General features: G+C 46.4%; 1 protein-coding gene across 1 annotated transcript in view; it reads right to left on the bottom strand.

Moving 5' to 3' along the window:
- Positions 1 to 235: 235 nt before the first annotated feature.
- Positions 236 to 25,912, bottom strand: part of FAT3 (FAT atypical cadherin 3) — a 501,079-nt gene continuing 475,402 nt past the window's right edge. Inside the window, exons 21-25 of the mRNA XM_006092757.3 lie at positions 23,903 to 24,371; positions 11,608 to 11,761; positions 8,447 to 9,102; positions 4,485 to 4,598; positions 236 to 858 (exon numbers count right to left, since the gene is read on the bottom strand). Coding sequence (XP_006092819.1) covers positions 236 to 858; positions 4,485 to 4,598; positions 8,447 to 9,102; positions 11,608 to 11,761; positions 23,903 to 24,371 — 2,016 coding nt within the window. The remainder of the gene's footprint in view (positions 859 to 4,484; positions 4,599 to 8,446; positions 9,103 to 11,607; positions 11,762 to 23,902; positions 24,372 to 25,912) is intronic.

Below are 25,912 nucleotides of genomic sequence, written 5' to 3'. Positions count from 1 at the left end.
CTTTCTTGGTCATGAACGCAGGTACATACTGCAAGGGCGATCAGTCCCCTCTCAGAAACAATTTCTGAGCCTTTTCCTTTGCACCCAACTGGCTTGAAACAGCTTGACTTGTGAAGAAGGTCCCCGTGGGAAATACCTGCATTTCCTCCTCCGCTCAACACACTGCTCTGCGTGGAGACACAGCCCAGCCAGTCTCCTTCCGAACCCAACAGCGCAAAGCACCGAGGCGCGTCCCCTACACTTGGGTCTGGTGTTGAGTCTCCATAAAGGGGATGTGAAGGCTGGCGAGGCTGAGCTCCCCGACGCTCTCGTAGTCACTCATGGCTACGTCGGCATCCTCAAAGCCGCAGCTGGCCGACACATCGGAGGATGAGGTGCCTCTGGAATTGTGCAAGGACAGAGACACACCGTCTGCCGGGCCCGCGGTCTCGGTGCCCTGGTTCATGTTGACGCCAAAAGTACTAAATTCACAGCCGGCAGGCGGGCCCGCCAGCTCTGCTTCGTTGGGGAATGGGTGAGGGGGGAGGTACTGGCTGGGATGGAACTGGGGCCTCCTCCTGCAGTCTGGGCTCAGGGTCCCGGCCAGTGAGACAGGCTGGGAGGGTGGCAGGGCCTCGTACTGGTCCGGGAAGTCCTCGGGCAGGGGAGGGGGCAGCTGGTCCTGACTCAAGAACTCCTCTTCGTGAGGGGGTGGGTACTCGCTGTCGATGTCGTAGCCGCCCAGGTAGTAGTCGCTCTCCAGCTCCTGCGTGCTGCCCTGGTGTGCAGAGCCTCCCTCCTGGTTCTCATAGTTGGGCACCTCCTCTATGTCCGACAGGCGGGCGGCCGGCATCCAGTCAGAGGTGTCCCAGTGGTAGGCTGTGAGCAGAGAAGCCCTGAGAGTTAATTTCTTCCAGGCTGGAGTTGGGGCAGGGTTTGGAAAGGAGCAGATAAGGGACCTGGCATGCAACTCACATCCGAGGGACCCTAAGGAGCCAAGTCACGTGCATGCTCCTTTCAGGCTCAATCAGGGGCCAGCCCATGCTCTGGCCCTGGGGGAGCAAGGCAGTGGCAGCTCTGAGAGATGGAGCTGCAGCACCTTACACCCAGCCATGCCGTAGAGATGGCCAGCGAGGGCATGCTGAGGATCACAGAGCCCCTACCCCATCCTCTCTTCCTATCCCTACGCCAAGTGCAGAGCCAGGCTGGCAACATGCTCCCAGAGAGATAGGCGTCAGCTGTCCTGTGGACCACAAAAGTCAGGGAGGTGTGCACGCCAATGGACGAACCGCACGCATAGGAGTAGCTGGGGGAGGGGGGATGTGGGCAGGGCTTTCACCTCCAATACCAAGCTCACAAGACACCTGGAACATGCAAAACTCAGATCAAAGAAAAATGGAGGGAGAGGGACAGGGTAAGAATGAACTCAGCAATTCAGAACACAGAAGGAAAACGTTATGCTGGGTCACAGCAGAGTCACCTCGGTTGTAGTTCTGTCCTTGGTCCATGACAGACACTGTTTAAACACAAAGTGAGAGGTAAAACTGATCATCCAAGCCATGTGCAGGGGGCAAAGGAGAACATTTTAGATGACTGAAAAACATGCCTCTATTTCTCCCCACTATTATCTAGGAAATAAAAAGACAAATCCCATCCACACCAGGCCCTAATTGTATCATGACACTAATACAAGTTACCTGATTGAAATCGATTCCCAATATATTGAATGATTTCTTAAGTGTTCCCACTCATAGTAGGTGCTCAATGAATACACGTTGCATCTAAGAGCATCCCATGTATTTGAAAAAATTATAAACTCGATTTTTTTTCAAAATTTTAAAATTTACCCCAATTCCTAGAGAAATATCCAGCGTCTCCCTTGAAAGCACCTGTGTGTTGCCGTCTCTATTGCTAGCTGATTAAAATCACCCCTAGTTCAGAGTAACAAGGATGCCATATTCCCAAAAGGATAACTCTTTACACAAAGAAATGCTATGGAAGAAAAAAAGTAAATACCTTCATTCTCTATAGTGTCAACTACATTGTTGACAAGCTGAATGACAGTCACTATGGATGCTTGTGGCCAGGAAAAGAAGACAGGAGGGAGGGGAAGGACAGCTTCAGGTTAGTTATGTATTTTACACATACGTTATTTTTTCTTAACAACAGCAATAGCAACAACAAAGGTGCAGCATGCAAACACCCAGAGCCTTCCCACAGTCCATCCAGTAGGCAGTGATCCAGTGGACACTGTTTTCCAGGGTCCCAGGATTCTGGGAAGAGAAGGGAAATGGCACACATCCGGGGACATTCCTCCTGAAAGGCAGGATGGGCAGGGATTGCTGGGTCATACATTCACACTTCATGGCCCAGTGAAATCCATCTAGGAAGGCAATGGCTCATCAAGCTCAGGCTAATTTCTCATTAGCAACTCCCAGAACCTCTAGAGGAGACCTCACTATTCCCAAAGAGAATTCTTTGTTGATCAGCCATGCCGCCATGACCAAGTGCCATGATGGAGGATAACCTTTGCAGGACTGGTGGCTTCACTCTCACATGATGCCACTGTAGCCTAGAATGATCCAAGGCCCAGTTCTCTCCAGTAAAGTGTAGACAGACGTCAGCATTTGACCTCTGAAATAGTTAGAATCCGGGAAGGAGATTTCTGTACTCTATAAGAGTTGCATTAACACTGGATACCAGCAACTTGGTAAAACTAATGAGAATTCCTAGTACTGCCTGCTTTAGTCAGGACCAATCCAGGATATTAAACATGTAAGTCTGAGCGTGTGACTTTAGAGCACATAGAGCAGAGCCCCTGAGAATAGTCAACTTGGCATCACTGCGGGAGCTGCTGCCTGGAGTTTGGAAACTATCGGTTCTCGGTTGCTTCTCTACAGAACACAAACCGGTGACAGCTGTTCCTCTGGCTGGGGATGAGAAAAGGAATGAGCACTCAGGCAAACCTAGAGGCAGGCACCTGACCTCCTAAAAATGGCCAGAAGAAAATGCACTGTTATATAGGATGTCATCCCAGCAGCCAGATAAACTGAGGCTCTCAGGGGTGCCAGGTCTTGGGGTGGAAGTGATTTTGGGTAGTGGTGGTGAAAGTGGACTATCTTATTTCCATGACTGCTATGGCCTTCGAGCTCACCTGCTCCTGTGTTTACCTGGAGGGTAAAGACAATGTTGTTTTCATTTTGTACTTCTGGGCACAAAATGTCCAGCATAGGGTTCTGCACACAGAAGAAACTCAACAAGGGTTTATGGGTTGAACGATTACATAAAGTAATAAATATTCAACTTTTGCCAATCCTATATAATAAAAGGCTAATATGCAAATCAACCGAACAGTGGAATGACTGGTCACTATGACATGTACTGACCACCAGGGGGCAGATGCTCAATGCAGGAGCTGCCCCCTGGTGGTCAGTACGCTCCCACAGGGGGAGTGCCGCTCAGCCAGAAGCCTGGCTCACGGCTCGCAAGCGCAGCGGTGGTGGCGAGAGCCTCTCCCTCCACCTCAGCAGCGCTAAGAATGTCCAACTGCCGGCTTAGGCCTGCTTCCTGCAGGGAGCGGGCCTAAGCCATCAGTCAGACATCCCTCAAAGGCTCCTGGACTGTGAGAGGGCATAGGCCAGGCCAAGGGACCCCTCCCCGAGTTCATGAATTTCGTGCACCAGGCCTCTAGTTGCTTATAAATGAGAAAATGACACAGGTAAGGCTAACTATCTCTGTGGATGACTATTTGAAATTATTCTCAGTTCACCACTCTGGCTGTATTAAGACCATTTCTGCTACGAGGAGCATAACCCATCTTCCAAAGCTGGTTCCTTAGCTCTGGAAACCCAGTCCAGCAACCTCTTCATTAATGTAAGTTCACAAAAGGCAGAGGTAGCTGCTTTGGAGTGCCAAGGAGGTCCATGAACCACATGGAATTGCATGCAACTTCTGGGTGTATGTGCATTTTTCTAAGGAGCTGATGCATAGTATTCAATAGATTCTGCAAAGGCCCTTGACCCCAAATGATCATAAGGGGGTTCAACTGAATGAAGATGTCACTTCTGTGGGAAGGAGTTTCTATGGGGAGGTCTTGCCTCTTAACTAATTTCTAATAAAATGGAGGTTGGATGCATAGTGAAGAGATAATGATTAGTAAAATTTAAAAAACACACACAAATAAATTACACTGTTTGCTAGTGGGTATCATTTGGGATGAGGCAGTTCCATCATGAACCAAATCAAAGAGGATGCATTACTGGAGGCCCAGGGGAACCTCGACAACCCCTGATGCAGATCCCCGGGCCTGCTCACAGTTGCAGCTCAATAGATGCTCCTTCAGCAACGAGGCCCAACAACGGAGCCAACCAGAAAGCTGGTGAACACGTGCACATGCCCAGGATCAGGTCAAGAACCCAAACTGGTCACATCCCCTTCCTCTCAACCACTGATCCCAGCACAGGAAGCGGAAGCCACCCCGGGGAGACAGATCCATGACTTCTTACCATTATCGTCACCAGAATCCGACTGGAAGGAGCTCAGGGACTGCACTTCAGAGTTGCTGCCTTTGTTGCTGCCTGCAAAGCAGGTCACTTCTCCCGGGTCATCAACTCCTTTGTCTTGGTGGACAGCGAGAGAACAAGCAGAAATGACACTGGTTACCTCGTGCATACTTCCAGCCCGGCCACCCCCGGAGTTCACTCCTCGGAGCTCTTTCATTTGCTCAGAGAAAATAATTTAGCTCCACAGCAGAGAATTGATTGTGCCACTGGGGGCAAAGGTCCGTCTGTCAATCAAGTGATTTACATTATGGATTCAAACCCTTAACCCTTGGTAAATGAGCTTCCAAAGAGCTGACAGCCCAAAGTAGCTGCTCCCTCCTCAAAGGGAAGCCTAACTGAAGAGTGAACCGGGATGAAGTGTCGGGGCTGCTCTCTGCCATTCAGAGTTAATTTAAATCATTTACATGAACCCATGTGGTGTCAACACCGGGTTAAATGAGATTGCTTTTAAAATAGGGGTATACATATTTTATAGGCAAGAATGCCTTTGCATTATCCTGACTTCCCTCTCTGGGAGCGAGTGGAGTTCTCAGCACTGCCTTCTAGAGGGCAGTGTCGCATCAGCTTTGGGAATGACCATGTTCTGCACTCAGGTAGGAGGGCAGCTGGTGGTGTAGAGGTGCCCTCATCCACACACTTCCTCCTTTGCCATACAAAGACACACTGAACTAACTCCCTCCCTCCCTCCCTCCCTCCCTCCCTCCCTCCCTCCCTCCCTCCCTCCCTCCCCAGGGTTACCTTCTTATTTGATGGACTAAGGAAAACAATAAAAACAACCCATATTTTGAAACTGTCAAGTGAAAAATGAATTGGCGACCTGGAGATTGTCTCGCCAGCTAACTGCCTTGCTTAACAAAGAAAGAAATGTATTCAATAAAAACCCAATAATCCTTCGGGGGGGGGGGGGGATGTGAGTTTTGGCCTGAGGTGGATTCTGGAAATAAAGCTGTCACATTATGAAGCGGGTGGAGGGAAATGACCACCAGGAAAAGCTTCACATCACCCTGTAACATGATGATGGCATGATGGTATGAAGAGATGGAGACCCGTGACTCAGGGAAAAGTGGCTCCTGCTCATGGCTGGGGAAATCCCTGATTCTCCCACAAAGGGTGATGGCAGTAGCGGGCAGCACGGTGGCTCTGTCCCTGCTGTCAGATGCTGAAGACACAGCAAAATGATGAGCTAGCTAAACAACTCATCTGAGTGGAGAGAGACGCCCGCCAGGGAGAAATTCACCTCCCAACAGCCACACCACAGACAATACGAAGATGTGCCTTTGAAAAGCATGAAGTGGGCACCAGGCTTAGCCCTGAACACAAGGGAAAGAATGACAAATGATCTACCCTGGTGAGTATAGTGCTGTGCATAAAACTGCTCTCTGCATGTCTCCATTTATTCAAACCCCGCTTTTTCATTGTTAAAGAAAAATGAGCCTTTCCTTTATCTAGTGCAAGCATGTCAAACTTGCGGCCCGCATGCTTCATTTATTTGGCCCGTGTTAGCCTTTGAGTTTGACATGCTTGATCTAGTGGCTTGGCAAGTTTAACTTTACAGATGATTTTGGAGAGAATATATTTATGGTAAAAAGTCCACCAAAGACATCAACTTAAAGTATAAATGTGTCTCCAGAAAACCAGAGTCAGTAGATTTAGAACAGTTGGGGCAGCACTAGAATAGAACAGAGGCCCTCCTCCTCTAGCAAGGGATGCTCTCTCTCTTACGTCCCTCTCCCTCCTTCCTGCTATAGCTTCCAAGGGCAGTGTTGGTGAGACCACAGGCTCTGAACTCTGGGGTACCAGGTTTGAATTGTTACCTCCCCCTCTTGCTAGCTACTTTCTGTTAGGCAAGTTATTTAGATTTAAGATGATCGCCACACTGCAGTGATGGTTTTTTATTTTTATTTTTAATCCTCATCCAAGGTTGCGTGTTTTTTAAAATTGATTTAAGGGGAAGGGGGAGAGAGAGAGAGAGAGAGAGAGAGAGAGAGAGAGAGAGAGAGAGAAAGAGAGAGAGAGAGAGAAGAAAGAAACATCAGTCAGCTCTTTGTCCCAACTGGGGATCAAACCTATAACCTAGGTATGTGACCTGACCAGGAATCGAACCCACAACCTTTTGGTGTATGGGACCATGCTCTAACCAACTGAGCCACCTGGCCAGGGCTGCAGTGATGGCTTTTTAGGTTTATCTGATATCTCTGTTTTCTCACCAAATCTCTTTGTCTTGAACCTTTGCCTTCTGGATTCTGTCTTGGTAACTCACCGAAACGCTCTTGAGATCATTAAGATCTTCTAAACGCTGAGTGCAATTCAGATTTTAGCCTGTGTCCTCCTTGACAGTTTTACAGTACTCAGCCCTGCAGACCTTATTGATATCGTTGGCTTCTGCATGGCTGCCCCTTCCTTTTTTCTGTGCTCTCTTTGTTGAGACACGTTTGTCTCCCTTCTGGCCTTTCCCCTCTATCCATCTCCTACATGTTGGCATCTCCACGGTTCTTTTGCAGGCCCAGCTCAACCATCCTCTCTGCTCCTGCTCCCCCAGGGAGCTCACCCTCCTAGAGGTTCAACCCCCCTGCATGCAGGTGTCCACTTCCAGCCTCACCTATCTCCTGAACAACAGATCCAGACACCCCTCGTGTGTCCTTTCCCCTGGTCCAGATGCTCACTGCTTCTGGAAGGCCCTCTCCAATAGGTTCCTACCAAAGTCTTACACATGCTCAACACCAGTAGGCATGCCCCTTTCCTCCAGGAGGACGCCCAGTGTCTCCTCAGATGCATATGCTCTCTGGCTTCTTTTGAAACTGTCTTTTCTCCCTACCTTCTTCCCCAACACACATCATAGTACACCCAGGGTGTCCCTGCTACTCAAATAGAAAGCTATTTGGCCTGATGAAAAGTTACAGGTTACCATAGAGCTTGTCTTAGTTTCATCCTGACTGATGTTAGGGCAGGGGAAATCATCACCAGCCCTCACCCAGATGTTCACAAACGCCATCTCTACTTTCTTCTTTCATTGGTCCTATTTAGTCTCTTCTCCAAGGAATAGAGCCATCTTTTAAAAATATGAATTAGATTATGGCACTCAGCTGCTTCAAAACCCGCACTAGGCTTGCTGTTAAAATGCACCCACACCCTCTGGTGGTCACCAAGTTCCAACTACATTGATCTCCTCCATGTTCTTCAACATGCCCAGGGCTTTCCCTCCCCGAGGCCTTTGAACCTGTGGCTCTTCCCTTTGCCTAGAATACTGCTGCTGCATGAGGCCAAAGGGGTGGGAAACACCAACATCTGGCCCAGACCTCTCTTCCTGCCTTTGGTTCACTGTCTTGTTTCACGGACCCTGCATTCCTGTCAAATGAAACGACTTGCTTTCCTTCTGGTCATGTGGAATGTCCTCCTTTCTCCAGATCTATAATCCACCAGGATCCAACTCAAAGGCCTCTGCTCTTCTCAAGTCCTCACTCTGTAAGACCGGAAACACACTCTTCCTCTGACCCTCCAGAGCACACTCTCTGGGCATCACTCCTGTAGCTACACTGCTTGCTTTCCCGCCAGTGGTGTGCTTCTGTGAGAAGAGCATGGGCTTTAGGGTTTGGCAGCCCTGCACTGCAGTCCCTCTCATTAGCTTTTAGACTCTCACTAGCCTTGTGACCATGGGCATCTTATGATGCTCTCTGAGCCTCATTTTCCCCGTCTGTAAATGGGGATAAGAACTAGACCAGTTTTTGAGGGTTGCTCTGTGAACACACTATCAGAACATGTCATAACGAGTGCGTGTCTCTGCGGGTTCTCTCTCCCTCTCCAAACCCCCTTCTCAAGTGCCCACACACCTGTGGCTTCTCATGACCGCCAGTGGAATAGATAATAGATAATAGATAATAGATAATGATGCATAACTTCCTACTCACTCTCAGTCCCCGCATCCCAGCCATTCTTCCGGATGGAATCGCAGTCCGAGCGGCAGGGCGACACAGCGGGCAGGTTGGGGGCCACGCTGCACACGACCACACCCCGCCTGGCCGTCAGGATGCGCGGTGACTCGGGGTGGAAGGTGGTCATCTCCTGGTGCTCGCCTCCCAGCCCGTCCACGATCTTGTCCAGGTTGCTCCTGGAGTCGCTCTGGAAGCAGGGGGTGTAGGCCATGGGGCGCACGGGCACCTGCGGGGGCCCCACCTCCTGGTAGAGGTTGCGGCCGTCCCCTCCGCCCCGCAGGTTCCGGAAGGGAACCCCGTTGCTCTTGTGGAGCAGCGCGGCCGTGGCGGGGTCCTGCACCAGCGTGATGTTGTTGCGGGAGTAATGCTTGCGGAAGACCTTCTTGCGGAAGACGATGAACAGGACCACCAGGATGAAGATGACGAAGAGGACCACGGCGATGCCGATGAGCTCCTCCTTGCCCACGTAGGCGTGGCCGGCCTGGATGTTGGGCACCACCACGGGGCGCAGCCCGCAGTGCGGGCCCGCGAAGCCCGGCGTGCAGTTGCACAGGAAGGTGCCGAACACGTTGACGCAGGAGCCGCCGTTCTCGCACTCCTCCCGCTCGCACTCGTTGATGTCCTCTTCACACCTGCGGGGCCAAACACACACAAGCCCCCTCTCCAGCCGCGGACCTGACCACGCAGGCTCCGGCCCTGGAGCGCCATTGAAAGCTGGTGTCTTAAAAAGAAAGGACCGCGTAAAGGGTGTGATAGTGTGTGCGGGAGGTGGCCTGCATCATCAGCATGCATTAAGGTATTTCTCTCCCCAGTCTCTCCCAGGTAGTCTGACCCTACCCTGGGGCAAAATAAAGGCTGTTTTGGGAGAGAAGGAGGAAAACGAGAAAGAATGGATGCTCTGGACGAGGTACTGGTTCCCAAATTCTTGGGGCCAGACACATTTCAGAATTTCAATTTTGCAATTTTAGAAATGACATATAGTACTTATCTTTTATAGTATGTAACATACCCACCCCACCCCAGAAACAGGCATAGAACCCAAAATCAAATACTGGTACACCAGTGTTTCCACAGTAAAACATATAGATATTTACACTAAATGAAAGAAATAAAGACCAGAAATAGTTGTATAGTAGCTTTGGCTATTTGGAGCACCAAAGTAGTTTGCCACTAATTTATCCACATTCCTGTCAGTTCTCTGAGCTTTGGATTTTGTAGAATTGCAGATAAAGACCTGTGAAACTCTACATACCCTATATGGAGTTTCCTGAGAGGAGGAAGTCTTTAGTTCTGACAATTTCCTGTAATGGTTACAGTCATTTTTGGCCTTTGTGCAACTGGGGTAATGGGGTGTGATAGGTTAATAAGTGGGTAGGTGCATGGAGGGCTACATGTCTACATACCTTCAGATTTTATGCCTATGTTAAATGCTAAGGCTAATTGCAGCCCCAGCTGGGCAGCTCAGTTGGTTGGAGCATCATCCCTTACACCAAAAAGTTTGCAGGTTTGATTCCCCGTCAGGGCACATGCCTGGGTTGTTGGTTCCATACAGAGTTGGGGCAACTGATTTCTCTCTCTCTCTCTCTCTCTCTCTCTCTCTCTCTCCCTCTCATCCTTAAAAACAAACAAACAAAACATATCCTCGGGGGAGGATTTAAAAAAAAAAAGGTAATGCTAATGCAGATGACTAGGAAAAAATGACTAAAACATTCTAGTGAAATATAATTAAATTACTTTTATTCTCTTTAAAACAAGCCAAGACTTGCTTTGAGTATAATTATAAGGCAAACATTTAACTCTTACTATTTCTTAGTTTAAAGTTATTTGAGAACACAGAGCCATTTTTCCTTCCCTTTTCTGTAATTCAGCAATTGTTCCGCTATATGCATTTAAAAGGCCCCATCACCTGTATTTTTGGTAATCCACTTCTTAAAATGTAGTCAAATGTCCCTAATTTGAACAGATTGAAGTCAGGTCAGTTGGAAATTAGTCAGAATCACTGAGTATTTAAAAAAATAAATGCAGCTTTATTACTTTAAATTGCATCCAAAGACTCAAAGTCAGTTAAGTATTTCCTGGTAAAGTCCTCGGGAGATTTGCTTTAATGAATACATAAGACTGATCTGTAATTAGTCTATCACTTGCTTGAGATTATATGCATAGACTTTTAAATCCATCAAGGATGGATGAAGGTGGCATTTTAGTAAAAATTTAAAATATTTCCTTTTCATCCAACTAACACTTTAATTTCCCTATTTCTTGGGAGTGGGAGAGAGAAGATTTGCAAAGGAAAGGTAGGCTTTAGTTTCTCAGAATGATCATAAAATGCTAAGGAGTAGAGTCCTGGTAATAATTTCTGGGGAAATGGATAGTATGTCTGCCTCAGAATTATACTGGAAGCATGAGGGGTCAGTGATGACCTTCTTTAAAAGAATTGTTTTCTTGGTTACAGGACACAGTAATTATATAAAAATTTGAAAATATAGAGAAGTATAAAGTAAAATATATAAATTACCCAGAGATAATCCCTGTTAACATTAGTCACTCGTAAGCACTCTTTATAGAAAGACTAGAGGCCCTGTGCACAAAATTTGTGCAGGGGGGGGTGGGGGGGCTGGTGGTGGTGGTGGTGGTGGTGGTGCTCAGCCTGGCCTGCACCCTCTTGCAATCCAGGATCCCTCTTGCAATCTGGGACTGCTCGCTCCTAACCACTCGCTCCTAACCGCTTGCCTGCCTGTCTGTCTGATAGCCCATAACCACTTGCCTGCCTGACTGATCACCCCTAACTGATTGCCTGCCTGCCTGATTGCTCCTAACCCCTCGCCTGCCTGCCTGATCGCCCCTAACCCCTCTGCCTGCCTGATTGCCCCTAACCACTCTGCCTGTCTGATCACCCCTAACTGCTAGCCTGCCTGCCTGATCAACCCTAACTGCCTCTGCCTTGGCCCCTCACCACTGTGGCTTTGTCTGGAAGGTTGTTCGGCTGTCTAGTCTAATTAGCATATTACACTTTTATTATAGATATTAACCCTTTGCCTGGCCTATCACTGGTAAATATTTCATCCCAGTTAGTTGTTTACTGCTTTGTCTTCTTAGCAACAAGAAACAGCATAAAAGACTTGAGCAATCTCACTTACGTGACTCCAGTGAGCCCAGCTTTGCAACTGCAGATGAAAGTATTTCCTATGGGGTCGCAGGAGCCTCCATTCCGACAAGGGTTTGGGAAGCAGGCTGTGATCTCCGATTCACAGTTTCTCCCAGTGAACTGTGAGAGACAGGAACACTGATAGCCTGGGGAAACAGAGGACCTCATGAGCCACGGATGCTACTGGTAACACTCTGAGTGCACAGACTTGGTTATCACATGTCCTCCTAATCCTTCCGAACCAAATCAAAGGCAGATCCCAAATTCCAAAGATGATTAGTAAATTGGTTATTTTGAACTTGGAGCACAGCTTTTCACAAAAATGCATGTAATGGTTTGGGTATCCCACAAGTCCTCAAAAATTCACTTCATTAAACACATATATGAATGCTTGTGAGAATGGTAAGAGACACCCAAGGAACACCCAAGATTCCAAGAGCAGAGACCAGGATGGGGAGGGAGATGCTACTCCCACCACACTGCTATTGAAAAGGACAGGATGCTTCCAGATAGGAGTTTATCACAGGTACCATGCCCATGTCATCAGCCTCCTGAGAAGAGGTTTGTGTATAAAAGGTAAATGTTGTGAGACCTTGCATAGCTGAACATATCTTTACTTCACCCTTATGCCTCTTTGATAGTTAGGTTGTGTATGTAATTCTAAGCCAGTGGTTCTAAACCTTCCTAATGCTGCGACCCTTTAATACAGTTCCTCATGTTGTGGTGAACCCCAACCATAAAATTATTTTCGTTGCTACTTCATAACTGTAATTTTGCTACTGTTACGAATCGTAATGTAAATATCTGATATGCAGGATGTATTTTCATTGTTACAAATGGAACATAATTAAAGCATAGTGATTAATCACAAAAACAATATGTAATTATCTATGTGTTTTCCGATGGTGTTAGGTGACCCCTGTGAAAGGGTCGTTCGACCCCCAAAGGGGTCTCGACCCACAGGTTGAGAACCGCTGTTCTAAGCAATTACCTCCATGTTACTTTTCAGAAATCCGAAGTTGTTTTGTTTCCTCGTTTATGTGTGAACTGGTTTCTCTTCATAACAGCTTCGAGTGTGTTCTCTTGTCCCCAGTTTTCTGAGATTTCACAATGATGTACTTCAGTGTGGGTTTCTTTCAATCAGTACTCAGTCGGCCCTTGCAATTTGGAAACTCTTGTCCTTTAACTTTGGGAAATTTTATTTATCACATTGACAATTTCCTTCCCTTGGTTCTCTCTGTTCTGTCTTTATAGAACTTTTGTGGTTTTCAGCTCAGATCTTTTGGATCTTGCTTGAATTTGGTCTGTCTCTCTTATATTACATCCCTGTGGGTTTTTGCTTTATTTTCTAAAAGTGTTTCTCAACTTTTGAAACTTTTGTGAGATTTTCATTTATGTTGTCATTTTCCAACAGCTCTTTGCTGAGGTTTTCTTTTTTTTTTTTTTTTTAAACATATTGCACCCGGCTTCTATTTTGTGCTTCCCATATTTTCTCTTATATCTCTAAACATATTAATAACGTTTTTATGAAGTTTTCTCCCAGCATAGTTTCCTCCAAGTTGCTTTTCTCTGCTTCTGTGTTTTGGTCTCTGTGATGGTAAATTTTATGTGTCAGACTGACTAGGCTATGGAGCCAAGTTGTTGGTCAAACACTATTCCAGACGTTGCTATGAGGGTATGTATCTGTGGAGGTGATTAACATTTACAATCAGGTGACTTAAAGGCAAGCAGATTGCCCTCCGAATGTGGCTGGGTCTTGTCCATTCAGCTGAAGGCCTTCAGAAGAAAGGATTCTGCCTCAGAGTACAATATAGAAATCTTGCCTGGGTTTCCAGCTTTGAAGATTTCAAATTCAAGACTGCAAAATCAACCCTTACATAAATTTCCAGGCTACTGGCCTGCCCTATTTCAGACTTGCCAGCCCCCACAATCCTATGAGCAGCTTTCTTAAAATCCATCTGTCCGACCATCCGTCCATCCATCCATCCAATTGGCTCTGTTTCTCTGGAGAACCATAAAAAAATTCTCTGTCTTCCAAATTAGAGGAGTTCCTTCCTTGTCTGGTAATCCTGGCTTATCAGCTCACAGTGAAGAATGGGGAGGTAAAAACTAGAAATCTGAGGGGAAGTCTAAGCACTTGAGTGAGGCTTAAGGATGATACTGTGTCAGTACTTTTGATGTGGTCAATTTCCCTTCAAATTACCTTTATCATCTTCACAGAGGGAGGTTCAAAGGCCTGTTTTTTTTTACATGGGATGGGGGGGGGCTGGGTGGTGGTAGAGGAAGGGGGGTCGTGGGTCTCAGCATCCACTGAGCACATCATACTTACTTACTCCATAAACCCTGCAAATAACCATCCTCACTAATGTGAAGGGGTCTTGGGCAAATCTCTGCTCCCCCAGTGGTCAGTGACTGATGTTGCGACTGTGTAGGTTGATCTCTAAAGTTATAAGATAGTTAATAATCTTTAGATGGAAACAGCACATACTCTCATCAACGTTTTCCCGAATCCACACAACAGAGAGCTCTCCTGAACAGGAGGACATTATGATTGTGTGTGAGTGTTCATCGTTCAGAGAGAGAAAGACTCATCTTCAGGAGGCAAGAGAGCACTTTACATTCTAACAAGGAGGGAACTCCCAGCTTCGCTGGCACCAAGAAACACAGAGACGGAGGCTCAGAGAGACACACTCCTAAATGCAACACCGATGAAATTCCAGGGAACGAACTTATAAGGAAAGACCATTCCTGACGCAAACTGTGTCTGCGGATGGCCAGCGTGAAGTCTGAGGGCAGGTGCAGTGGGCTGAGATATGCTTGCTTCAAAGAATGCTGACGTGGGATTATTCTTTTCCAATTTGGAAAGTTTTCACCTAAATGGAACTGAGGGTTGCTGAAAGCAGTTGGGACTGGGGAAAATGCTTCTTTGTGTCACCTGGCTACTCCTTTACACCACAGCAATCATAACTGCTACACATCAGGGCTTTTATTTTTAGAGCGCTGGCTTACCAGCACTCCTTGGCCAGGATAGTGTGCCATTTAGAGGTAGAGTAACGTGTGAGGATGAACTAGATTCCTTTTTTAGACTAACAGGAGGGGTGGGGCAGCTGCAGTACAGGATTCTGGAAAGCACATCAATGGTGAGGAAGAGGGGAAGTCACAAAGGGGCAATCTAAGGCAAGGGGGTCAGCTCAGGTACCACTCCTCCCTCTCCAGCTCCTTTTTGGCACCATTCTGGCAATTGCTCAAATAAAATAAAGCAGAAGTAGTCGGTAGCAAGGGAAAGACAAGGAGGGACTGTCTGGAAAACAGGGACATTTGAATCACTATCAGGGAAACTGGATTCTAACAAGGGTCGTGGGTTTGATTCCTTTGATTTGATGTCTCTGGGCCCTGGAAAATCAGACTTTAAAACGAGGCCCTACCTCTAGTGCACTATTTTACGCCCACACATTTCTTTCTGCATTTTGTCAGTGTCGTGATCTTTTGTGGGCTCTCCAGTGCTACCTGATGCAGCAGCCAGCCTGGCTGGTTAACCCATTCACTGCCTGAGTGCCTAAGCAATAGGCCGTGGTGTGTTGGGGCCAGCTCAGGCAGGGCGCGAGAGCTGTTAACATTTGGGGAATTTGGCAGGCCCGTTACTAAACAACGGGTAGCCTGGCATCAGCCAAGGTGGGAGTATGTACACCACAGAAATCAGTAAATGCTACAAATCAGGGCTTTTATTTTTAGAGAGCTGGCTTACCAGCACACCCCTGGATGAGGGACTATGGCAGGCCCTGGGAAGACAAAGACAGGAAAATTACAGACAGCATGAGCACTCAGATAGCTCCAAAACTGCCCTGAGAGCAGGCACAGGGCGCAATGGGAGCACAGAGTGGGGACCTGGGGCCTGCGCTGGAAAAAACATGTATGACTGGGGAGCTCTGTTCTGCATCTGAGAGAAATTGCTGTCCATTTTGAAGATGATGATGATGACGGTAGCTAACACTTACATGACACTTACTATGTGCTAAATAATTCTAAGGACTTTACATATATATTAACTTATTTAATTCTCCAAAAATGCCTATGACAAAGGGACTATTATCATCCCCATTTTATAGAGGAGGAAACTGGGGTACGAGAAGTTGATGACTTATTCACAGCCATGGACCCAGAGTGGATTTGAACAGGGGCAGTCTGCCATCAGAGGCCTGAACTGTTCAGTATGATCTTGAACTGTATTTCCATACATCACACTTCATTACACCCTCTACCTGGATTTCTCTGTTTAGCTAACAGGAAACTGTGTCGGATCTGCTCTCATGATCTCAAACCCCTGGGACAAAGGAGAGACCCTTTGGAAGAAATCTTGATTTTTAGAACTAAATTTGGAGGAGTTCTTATGTTAACACAGTGAGAGGGAAAAGCAATTAGATTTTTTAAAAAGTGGTCAGATTTTTTTTTTTAAATGAAAGAAGAGTGATCTATTGTTTGGCTGTATGTTGATCAAAATTAACTTGTTCTCACAAAGTGTTATTTATGATCTCATTATCTCAGCCTGGGCACTATTATTAATAATTTTTATAATATCAGTAAGTCTGCTATAATGATACCAAGTTATCTAATGCTTTACTGCTTTTAAATCACTTTCAATCATTCTATGGAGGATAATAATAATCCGAAGAAGGAAAAATAAGAGGCCCATTAACATCCCGACTCCATGGGGTGTTAGACAGGTTAGTGGCTTGTTCAAGGACATACAGCTAGTAAGTGATTGAACTTGAATCCAGGCTTTCAGATTCTCTAATCTTTCTACCAGACTGTATCGGCATTGGGACTTGTCAGTGAGCCAGAGCTCATTACTTGCTAGGAATAAGAAGGAGGGGCTCGGAGTTACTCCCCACAGCTCTCCAGGGAGCTGAGGAGCCACACTGAGATGAACAGTATCAGACACCCTTTCTGGGAGCCAAATAATCATTAAATAATAAAGATAATGGCATAATAAAGTTTCTCCTCTTCCCAAGCGTTACCATATGTTATTATAAAACACAAATAAAAACAGAATTTCAAGAGATATCCGGGCATTATTTGATCACACATTATTTTCATTTTTGTAAATGTAAAAGAAAAATAAAATTCAGTGGATGATCTCAAAATCTTATTAAAAAGAGCAGATTTTTTCCCCACTCTGGGTTGGGGGAGAATGTCAAATAAGGAAATCATTAGCAAGAACAACAGCTTATTAGGTGCTAGGAAAAATGCTAAGAACTTCCTACGCATTATTCTCATTTAATTCTTAATAACAACCTTATGGTATAAATACTATTATGATAGTTATTTTACAAATGAAGGGACCGTGGCGTAAATAAGTTGGCTTGCCCAAAGTTACACAGTCAATTCAGTGGCAGGTGCTACTTTATACCAGTTCCCAGATTTAAAAAAAAGACAATCGGCCTCCCAAGTATTGAGATACATGTTAAAAAACAAAACATAACAAACAAACAAAAAAAACCCCTCAAAATAATGTCATAGCTTCTCTCCTCTCAAATCTGGCAGGATGAGAAGTGTATTTCATCGCCTTTCCTCAAAGCTGTGCTCTTGTTTACAATCCTTCTAGTTACAGTGGAGGCAGATGGTTTTGAAATCTGCATCCGGACGAATGTAAAATGCTCCCTCCTTTCCCCGCTCAAAGAAGAACATGGAAAAACCTATTAAGTGCAAAAAATAGAAGTGGTTTGAGCAATTATAGAGTGCATTTGGGCGGTGTAGGCAAATAATCAAGATAATGCCTATCTTACTTCTGTGACTTCTTAGTCGTTTTCCAACCTGATTCATTCAGGTAATGGCCTCACCCCTCGGCCGTGCTCCCCAGCTTAGGTGAACATCATTCTGATCGGGGTTGGCTGCCTTGATAAGGAAACATCTGCCTGCCGCACAAAGGGAGAAATAATGACAAATGTGCAACGAGCACTTAGGGTCTGGAGCCGGCATCAACCACTATGCTCGCTGAATTACGGGTTTCATTTAGAAACTCTGAGGACTTACATGGTTTGGGGAGGCAGCTGTGATTTGGGGGTGAGGCCCCGGATGTAAGTATATGTTCTGTCTGTTACCCAGGAGCCAGGCATGATCATGGCCGAGCTGCCTGACCTCTAGGAACCCCTCTATTTTTATCTGATAATTGAGCCTCACCAATACCCATTTCACAGAGGAAAATAAGGTTTCTGGATTCCTCAACCACAACAGAGCACCCACACGTGAGATGCTTTATTGTTGTGACTATTATAATGACTATGGATTCTGAAGTTTCTGTGCTGCTCATAAACCAAACAGTTGAAAGCGATGGGAGTTTTTTCCTCTTTAGACTGGACATTGGAAAACGTTGAAATTTCTAGTCTGTCAGTGTGAAAAAACTAGAGGATGCTAAACCTAAGTGGGGCCAGCACAGCTGCTGATCACAGCCTCTGTCGTTACGTCACCGTTTCAATGTGTAGGCATACGGACATTTCTCTCTCACCAACCAAGGACACACAATACCTAAGACCTTGTAAAAGAAAAACCTTTGAAGGCTGGCCTGTAACTTCCCCTAGGAAAGCTGGCTCACGTTTCATATCTTGTATATTGGGTTGAGCCTCTTTGAGGATCTGGAAACTTTAATGTGTGAACAACACTAAGCACATAGTAAATCCTCACCTGCTAGCATGTTCTCTTGTGTCCACATATAACCTGACTGTTTTAGGGTTTTGAGTTTCTCTATTCGTATCGATATGATGTTATTTATGCCGCTACCATGAGGTTTTTCAAAAGTATGAAGGAAAAGTTTAACTCTAAACGCCACTCAGAAAAAAAAAATTTTCCCCCATAAGCTGCAAAGTTCAGTCAAATTATGTTCACAGTATATTCACGGGAGCCTGGCTTTTCCCTTCTCTGCCCTCTGTGCTCAGTGGACCAGTGTGTTCAGTCCCCTTAAGCCAACTATGAGGGGACGGAGACCACACAGTTCAGTCCATTGGTCACAGAAATGGCAATGGGACCCCAGAACTTAACATAAAGCTCAGCACAAACCAGGCATTTAATTAAAGTTTGACCAACTGCATTTATCTAGACCCTTACAAGCCAGGGACACAAAACACTCAGTAAAACATCACCCAAAGTGCCCTGACCGGTTTGGCTCAGTGGATAGAGCATCGGCCTGCGGACTGAAGGGTCCCAGGTTCGATTCTGGTCAAGGGCACATGCCCGGGTTGCAGGCTCGATCCCTAGTAGGGGTCATGCAGGAGGCAGCCAATCAATGATTCTCTCTCATCATTGATATTTCTATCTCTCTCACCCTCCTCACCCTCTCTCTTCCTCTCTGAAATCAATAAAAAATATTAAAAAAACAAACAAACAAAAAACATCACCCAAAGTAGCAGGGGGAGCTTTGTTGCTGACAACACTTCTATGCCCAAATATTTGTAACATCTAAGAACTTGCTGTTTTGTGCAACTTGCTTAGAGAAACTAGGAAGACACTGTTACCTTTATCTTTGAAGGGAAGCTCAGGGTGACTCCAGACTGTTGACTGTCTGGGGAATGAAGCTCAATCTTAATGTGGAAGCAATTATATAAATGCAGGATGAGCATCTGACACCAATTCCTAAGTGACTACTTAACTCCTCTGGAATTGACCGAGTCCCATTCCTGCACACACAGAGTTTACTGAGATTTCCAAGTACTAGGGGTCCTCAAACTCAGATGTGCATGGTGCCCCGGAGCCTTGTTAAAAACAGAGATTCCGGCATCCCTACCTGTGCAGATTCTGAGATTCCGGCTTGTATGTTTGAGTCTCCCTTACCCCACGGACTTTGCACTGAGAAATTGTTCTTGGTGAGAAGTTCAGAAATTTGCAAGTACAATTCAGTGACCTAGCAGAAGGTTCCTCTGACCGGGGCAGCAAATGATGGAGGCGAGTAAACAGATGTTCCTTTTCCCTTAACAATCAAGAGACTCTTCTCTAACACAGTCTTATCTTAATAAGGTCCTCCGGTGATGCAGCTGCACCTCGGAGTTTGAGAACCACGATGTGTAATATGTACAAACAAAAGAGAACAAGTTCTCCTAGGTTTCGGGGCAGTTAAGAGACAGAGAGAGAGATCAGTATATCACCTAGGGATCTTGTTAAAATTCAGATTTTGATTCAGTAGGTTTGGGGTGGGACCTGAGATGCTGCACCTCTATTCCCAGTGATGTCGATGCTGCTGGTCCCGGGAACACACTTCGAGTGACGGGACAAGAGCATAGGCTGGGTAGTTCCACAAACTTTATTAGCTGTGTGATGCTGGGATAGTTACTGAACCTCTCTGGCTTGTTTCTTTATCTGTAAAATGCAGGTAGGGGGAGAAAAATAGCACGGATCCCAGAATATTGTTGCGAGAATGATGTCACAGTGTATGAGCATTTGCAAGGTAAGCGTCTAGCACAGTGCCAAGCACATGGTGAGAGCTTAACAAACAGTAGTTCTTAGCATTTAAAAATTTACCAGCTTTTCATTTTAAGATTTAGACTTCCAGTCTCATGCAAAGCTGTCTGGATGACTAGTTTGGCCTCGAGTAGCCTCCACTAGATTTTCCGGTAATGGGCTTAAGCTAATCAGGAGAAGGCACGGAGAACTGAGGACTCCTGATTCAGACTGGTGCTCGCTGGGCCGCTCCCTACCCACTGGGTCTGGAAATGCAGGGGTCAGAGTGGGACCAGACCATTTCTTCTCCACAATGGTTGCTATTTCCAGTTCACGTTATGAAATATATATAATTTGAAGGCTTTACCAAAAGAGAGCCTTCCCTCTGTGGTTGCTCTACAGCCTCATATTTACACTCTTATTACAAGTCCGTGTTCTGGCCTCTGAGTCCCCCGGGAACCCCACGGCTTGCTCCTGGGACAGCCAGAGTCACAACACTGGTCAAACCCGCTGACCATGGCATTCCGAGTTAGCAGGCGTGGCTTCCGTGCCCTTCATGCCAGAGTCTGATTGTGCTTGGAAGTGGTTAGAGCAGAATCCTTTCCCTCTGACAGAAGATGCTTCTTGCTGTGGATTGCCTGCTGTAAGAACTCTGAGTGTTCTGCAGTAATGTGCTAGGATGGCCACAGTGTGAGAGTGGGCCATCGGGAGGGCCAGTGAGCAACAGTATCCCAGCATTCTCCAGTGGTTGAGAGAATGATTATGCTAAATACGTGTCCTGCAACATTAGAGTATCACATGGTAACACAGGGTTCCCACAACAGTGAGATGTTCAAACAGTTAACTTGTGCTATCAACATTCTCCTGTGCATGAAGTCACATTGTAATGACTTCTCTCTATTCTCTCTAGCCCCAATTTCCTCTTTGGATACCACATGCATTATAGCCTTTGATCTGGGGAAGCAAGACTCTCTCCCTGCCATTAAACACTCCTGGCAGCCAGAAGGAATCCTCCAAGGCATGAATATTCTTTCATGAACGACTCAGTCTTATTGTCCTTTGTAAACTATCATAACTAAGATGCTTTTTATTTTAAATAACCTTATAATTAGCTACATAGTTTCACAGAGCTGAGTTAAAAGCCAGATTGTTGGTTCTTGCTGTTCTTGTCCCTGCCCCCTACTATTTGGCACCAATGGAGGGAATCTGCAGATAGGATACCCGGACCTGGCAAAAATTACTCTAATATGAACAGATAATGGGGGGCAAGGAAATGGAGTCTCTCTCCTCCTTCCTTAGAAGTGGAGGCCTTATCCCTAAAGCCAGGAAGCAGGTAGGTGCCGCCTCACACATCAGAAGAGGAATCTTGTGCCTTTGATTCCACAGGAAGCAACGGAAGCCCTCTTCTTGGATTTCCTGGTGAGTGTCAGGAGTTCGCTCTCCCTGGGCTCAGTACTGCTGTGCCTACAAGCCCCAGGTTGCCCCGCCTGGACCATGCCCTGGGGGCCGCTGAGATACGAACCAGTGGGCCCCCTCCATTCAACAGAGGAGTAGGCTTGGGAGAAGTAGGTTGTGAAGATGGAGGTGAGGAAAGATACTTTCTTTGCTTTAGGAAAACATATGCCCCCAGGTCCAAAGGAGAGACTTGAGCAGGTTAGAGGCTCTCTCACTTTGGAAGAAGGAGCACCTGCTGTGGAATCCCAGACCCGATCATTGGTGGGAGTGGAGAGCAGGGGGACAAAGAGGAGCATGAGAGAGCAAGTAGGCAAGGTTGACCTTGACCACAGTGGGCAAGGTTGGGTCCCTGGAAAGCAAGTTCTTTGGGCCATGTGAAAAGTATCTGACAGGCGGGTCCTCAGTGCTAGAATCTGGTTAAACCAAAAGGGGATTAAAAAAAAATACGGGGAAATCGCTGTTGCTGATGTGGGTTACAGTCATTTCACGAACATACCTGCACTGAATACTTAGCTCAAGGATTTCATGGCAATTAAAAAAAAAAATGAAAACGCACCCTGAAGAGCAAGATTCCATAGGCTTTTTCCTTAATACAGTGATTATTATTATTTTTAAAGCTAACCCATCGTGGAAGCCCATAGCTCTGACAGAAGAAACCATGTCCTGCCATCGTTAAAAAGTATGTTACAATTTGTGGCTGTGTACCTAGCATTTGACATGGAGTGGTGTTCTATTTCAACCCAATTTAATTATATGCTCCTTTTATATATCCTAGATGGCTCACACTCGCAGAATTGTTTTGCCTGGTGAAAAACTGGCCATGACTTGTCGTAATGGGCTGGTTTATAGAACCACTGAAGTATAGTTACTGCCCATCATTCGGGAATTATGGCACCATAACAACCCTTTATTTACATATACTGCTGAGATAGTAAAAACAGCAAATAGATTTCTTAAATCGAGCCTGCAGAAATTCCCCCCAGGGCCCTCGGCCCTCATTGTGGCAGTAACATATGCAAGTCTAAATAACGCTGGTGTCTGTATTTCGGCCGTGCATCATTCCGCGGACAGTTTATACCATTCTAATAATAAAATGGACTCTAAATTTGGAGTTGGGCTTCACGAACATTAGATGGTAATGTGCACAGCAGAATCTCTAAGTGATTTGTGAGGAAGGTTTAAATTTGCTAATCACAATGCCGCCGGGAGAGTCCGAAAAGGGGCTGCCGTGGAATCAGTGGCTGAGCCACAGGGAGGTGCAACGGCTCCAACCCAGAAGGGCCTGGCCCGGTTTGCATGAATGCACACTGCATCTGGGTAATGTCAGGGGTTCCTGTATCTGCAGACTCCCAGGACTGCAATAACCTTGGCATTTCCCTCAAACAACAGAAACCCTCTGTAAGTCCTGCCACCCTTTTGTTTGGGGAGGGGGGCACCCTATTTGCTCTTTCTTTATAATCTTCATGATGTATCTTTGGGAGGAAAATTATTGGAGTAAAGCACCAAACCCTCATTGACTATCTGGAGATTTCAGGTCAATTGCCCTCTCCTTATTCTGGACTTTTCACTCCTTTATAGAGTTGTCACTAGACTCATCTTTGATACACACATTCTAAAGCATGCTCCAAAACATTTCCGCTATATTTCTACTCCTGGGAAGTGGGTTCACCCCCTGCCCCACCCCTTTAGCTTCCAGTAAAATTATATGTCTACGTGTGAAAGGATTGTGTACCTGCTGCCATATGGTCTTCGTCACTCAGACTGCTACCAGTTATTCTGCAGCGACATGCAGGAGATTCAAGAGGGCAACAACTCAAAAAGGGGGTCCGATTCCTCCAAGTGGCTGGGGCCTGGGGGAGTGTGGGGCGGGAGAGGGAGGGGGCATCTGTGACAGCATCTCTAGATTCCTGTGGTCAGGGTCCTGCACTGCCTATGGCAGTGATGGCGAACCTTTTGAGCTCGGCATGTCAGCATTTTGAAAAACTCTAACTTAACTCTGGTGCCATGTCACATATAGAAATTTTTTTTATTTTTGCAACCAGAGTAAAACAAAGACTTATATTTTTGATATTTATTTTATATATTTAAATGCCATTTAACAAAGAAAAATCAACCAAAAAAATGAGTTCGTGTGTCACCTCTGACACGCGTGTCATAGGTTCGCCATCACTGGCCTATGGGATGTTGCACATGGACTGGCCAAACTGGACACTCCTGTAGTTGCCAACCACTCAGTCCCCACAAGGGGGTTAGGAAGCTTTGCTAGCATCTTGGATGAATACCGTCTCTGGGCAAGCACTTGGGATGGCTATGCACGTGAGAGTGAGGCCCCCTGCAAGTCTATCGCCCCCACCCCTCTATCCACCGCTGCCCCCGCAAGGTGCTCAGGGCGCACCCGGCACACTCACCCCCGGAGGGCAGGCCGGCGCAGCTGCCCCCGTGTTGGCAGGGGCTGCGCTCACAGGCGTCAGGGTAGAGCACGCAGCCCAGCTTCAGCTCGGTCAGGCCCACCACCTCCGCGAAGCTGCTGCGCTTGTTCTGCAGGGGCAGCTCGTTGTTGTTCAGCACCACCGAGTCCAGGCAGCCCTGGAAGCCGCTCAGCACCTGCGTGACCCGCGTGTCGGTCAGGCTGCGGACGTTCTCCGCCTGCACCAGGGCCCCGAAGTAGATGGTACTCTCGGCGCTCAGTGTCTGGAAGTAGAGGGGCGCCCTGCGCCGCTCCACGTAGCTGTCGTCCAGGGACAGGCTGGTGAAATTGCGGTTGAGCTCCAGGAAGACCGAGTGCCAGCTCCCATCGTTGACTGCGCGGCCTGAGATGCCCAAGAGTCCGGGGCCACTGCCACAGTCCAGCTGGAACCACAGCTTACCGTCCATGATCTGCGCGGGGGACGACACCAAAGCGCTTTTTAATATGCATCAGGCAATACATTCTGTACACCCTGACCTCCAACGGGGAAGGGGAAGGGAAGGAACATAGACCTTCCAGGTCACTAAGAGCTAGGGAGATACGAATGGCAAATGAATTCACAGAAACAGACGGAGCCAGTCTTTCCGAAAGGTTTGACTCATGATAGACAGTGAGGGATTATCACAGCATCACTCATTCTCACAAATAGATTACATCTCTGTGCTCCAGTATGTTCCACTCGCTCATTCATGGGGACTCTCATTTCCACCTCTGTGGCTTCATGGATTCCCTGGTACCTCTTTTTTTTGGCATAAATTTGATAGGCTCATGCCACACAAGCATGTACACTATGTATAGAAGGTGGGAGGCTCTATGAACCGGCAGAGCCCTGGGAAGTTAGGAATGAGGATCTAATTGGGGCTTTGTCCTGTGTTACACAGGTCACCTGGAGAGGGCCACCTGGTTGACCCCTTATCTGTGGAGCAGAGATATCTGCGGTGGCTTATTTTACCAGAAGACTAGGTCCCTGCAGAATGTTTAGCCACATCATGCACAGTTAGTACATACACACTCTGCTGTGTAACGCAAATGTATGGACGTAAAAAAGACGGCAGATAAATATTTCTTTTCTTTTCAGAGAGCTTGCGTGAGTAGTCTATGCTGCTGTCTTTGTTACTTTTTCAGTTCAACAAAATGGACCGAGTGGATATTGTAAATCATACCAGAATACTTGCTCAGTGACAACTCCTGGGTAAATATCCATATTTTTATTTCGATGTGAGTCATAAAATGATCAAATGTGACTTCGGGGACTACCTTCTGCACAGTCCATCTGCTGTTATGCTCTGTGGCTACAAAGCGGTGTCCCTAGTCTATCAGGGGAAATCTGGTGGTGAGGGTACAATTCATGTAAGGCTCTGTAAAAGGAAGTATTCAATTAATATATTACTTGGTCTGTTCCCCTCCCCAACCCGACCCCCCTATCTCTAGGGATAATAACCAAGTTACAAATTCACCCAGGAGAACTGATGTGGCTCTGATGTACTCATACACTGAAGCTCTGTCACTAAGAATCATAAAAGTATCCCAGACTAACACTGAGCACTGCTAAGTGTACCTTTTTCTTTCCTGTTGAAAAAAAAAAATAACAGCAGCAGCACTACTGAATGAACAGGAAGCCAGAGGCCTACATGATCCTCAGCTTTTTGAAAAGAAAACTCATCTGTATCTTCAAAATTCCAGGAGTTTGAAATTATAAGCCTTGTTTAGATGACAAACTAGAATGCTGATGCCAAAAGCTGCCTTGAAAAGAGTTAATCTTTTGCTATTTCACGAGTATATTCCGCCAGGGAGAGAAAAGAATGCTCTCATATTCTCTCATACTGGAAAATTACACTCTGATCCTATTTATTTTTCTCTGTCTTCAGAATAGGGTTAACCCAGTTTTAAAGGATCTCTCTTTTAAGAGAACAAAGCTTTCTCAAATCAGAGGGCAAGCTATTTTAATAGA

Source organism: Myotis lucifugus, unplaced genomic scaffold (genome assembly GCF_000147115.1).
Source record: "Myotis lucifugus unplaced genomic scaffold, Myoluc2.0 scaffold_104, whole genome shotgun sequence".
Lineage (NCBI taxonomy): Eukaryota > Metazoa > Chordata > Mammalia > Chiroptera > Vespertilionidae > Myotis > Myotis lucifugus.
Note: the sequence above shows the minus strand (reverse complement) of the source record. Positions and strands in the feature narration are given on the sequence as shown.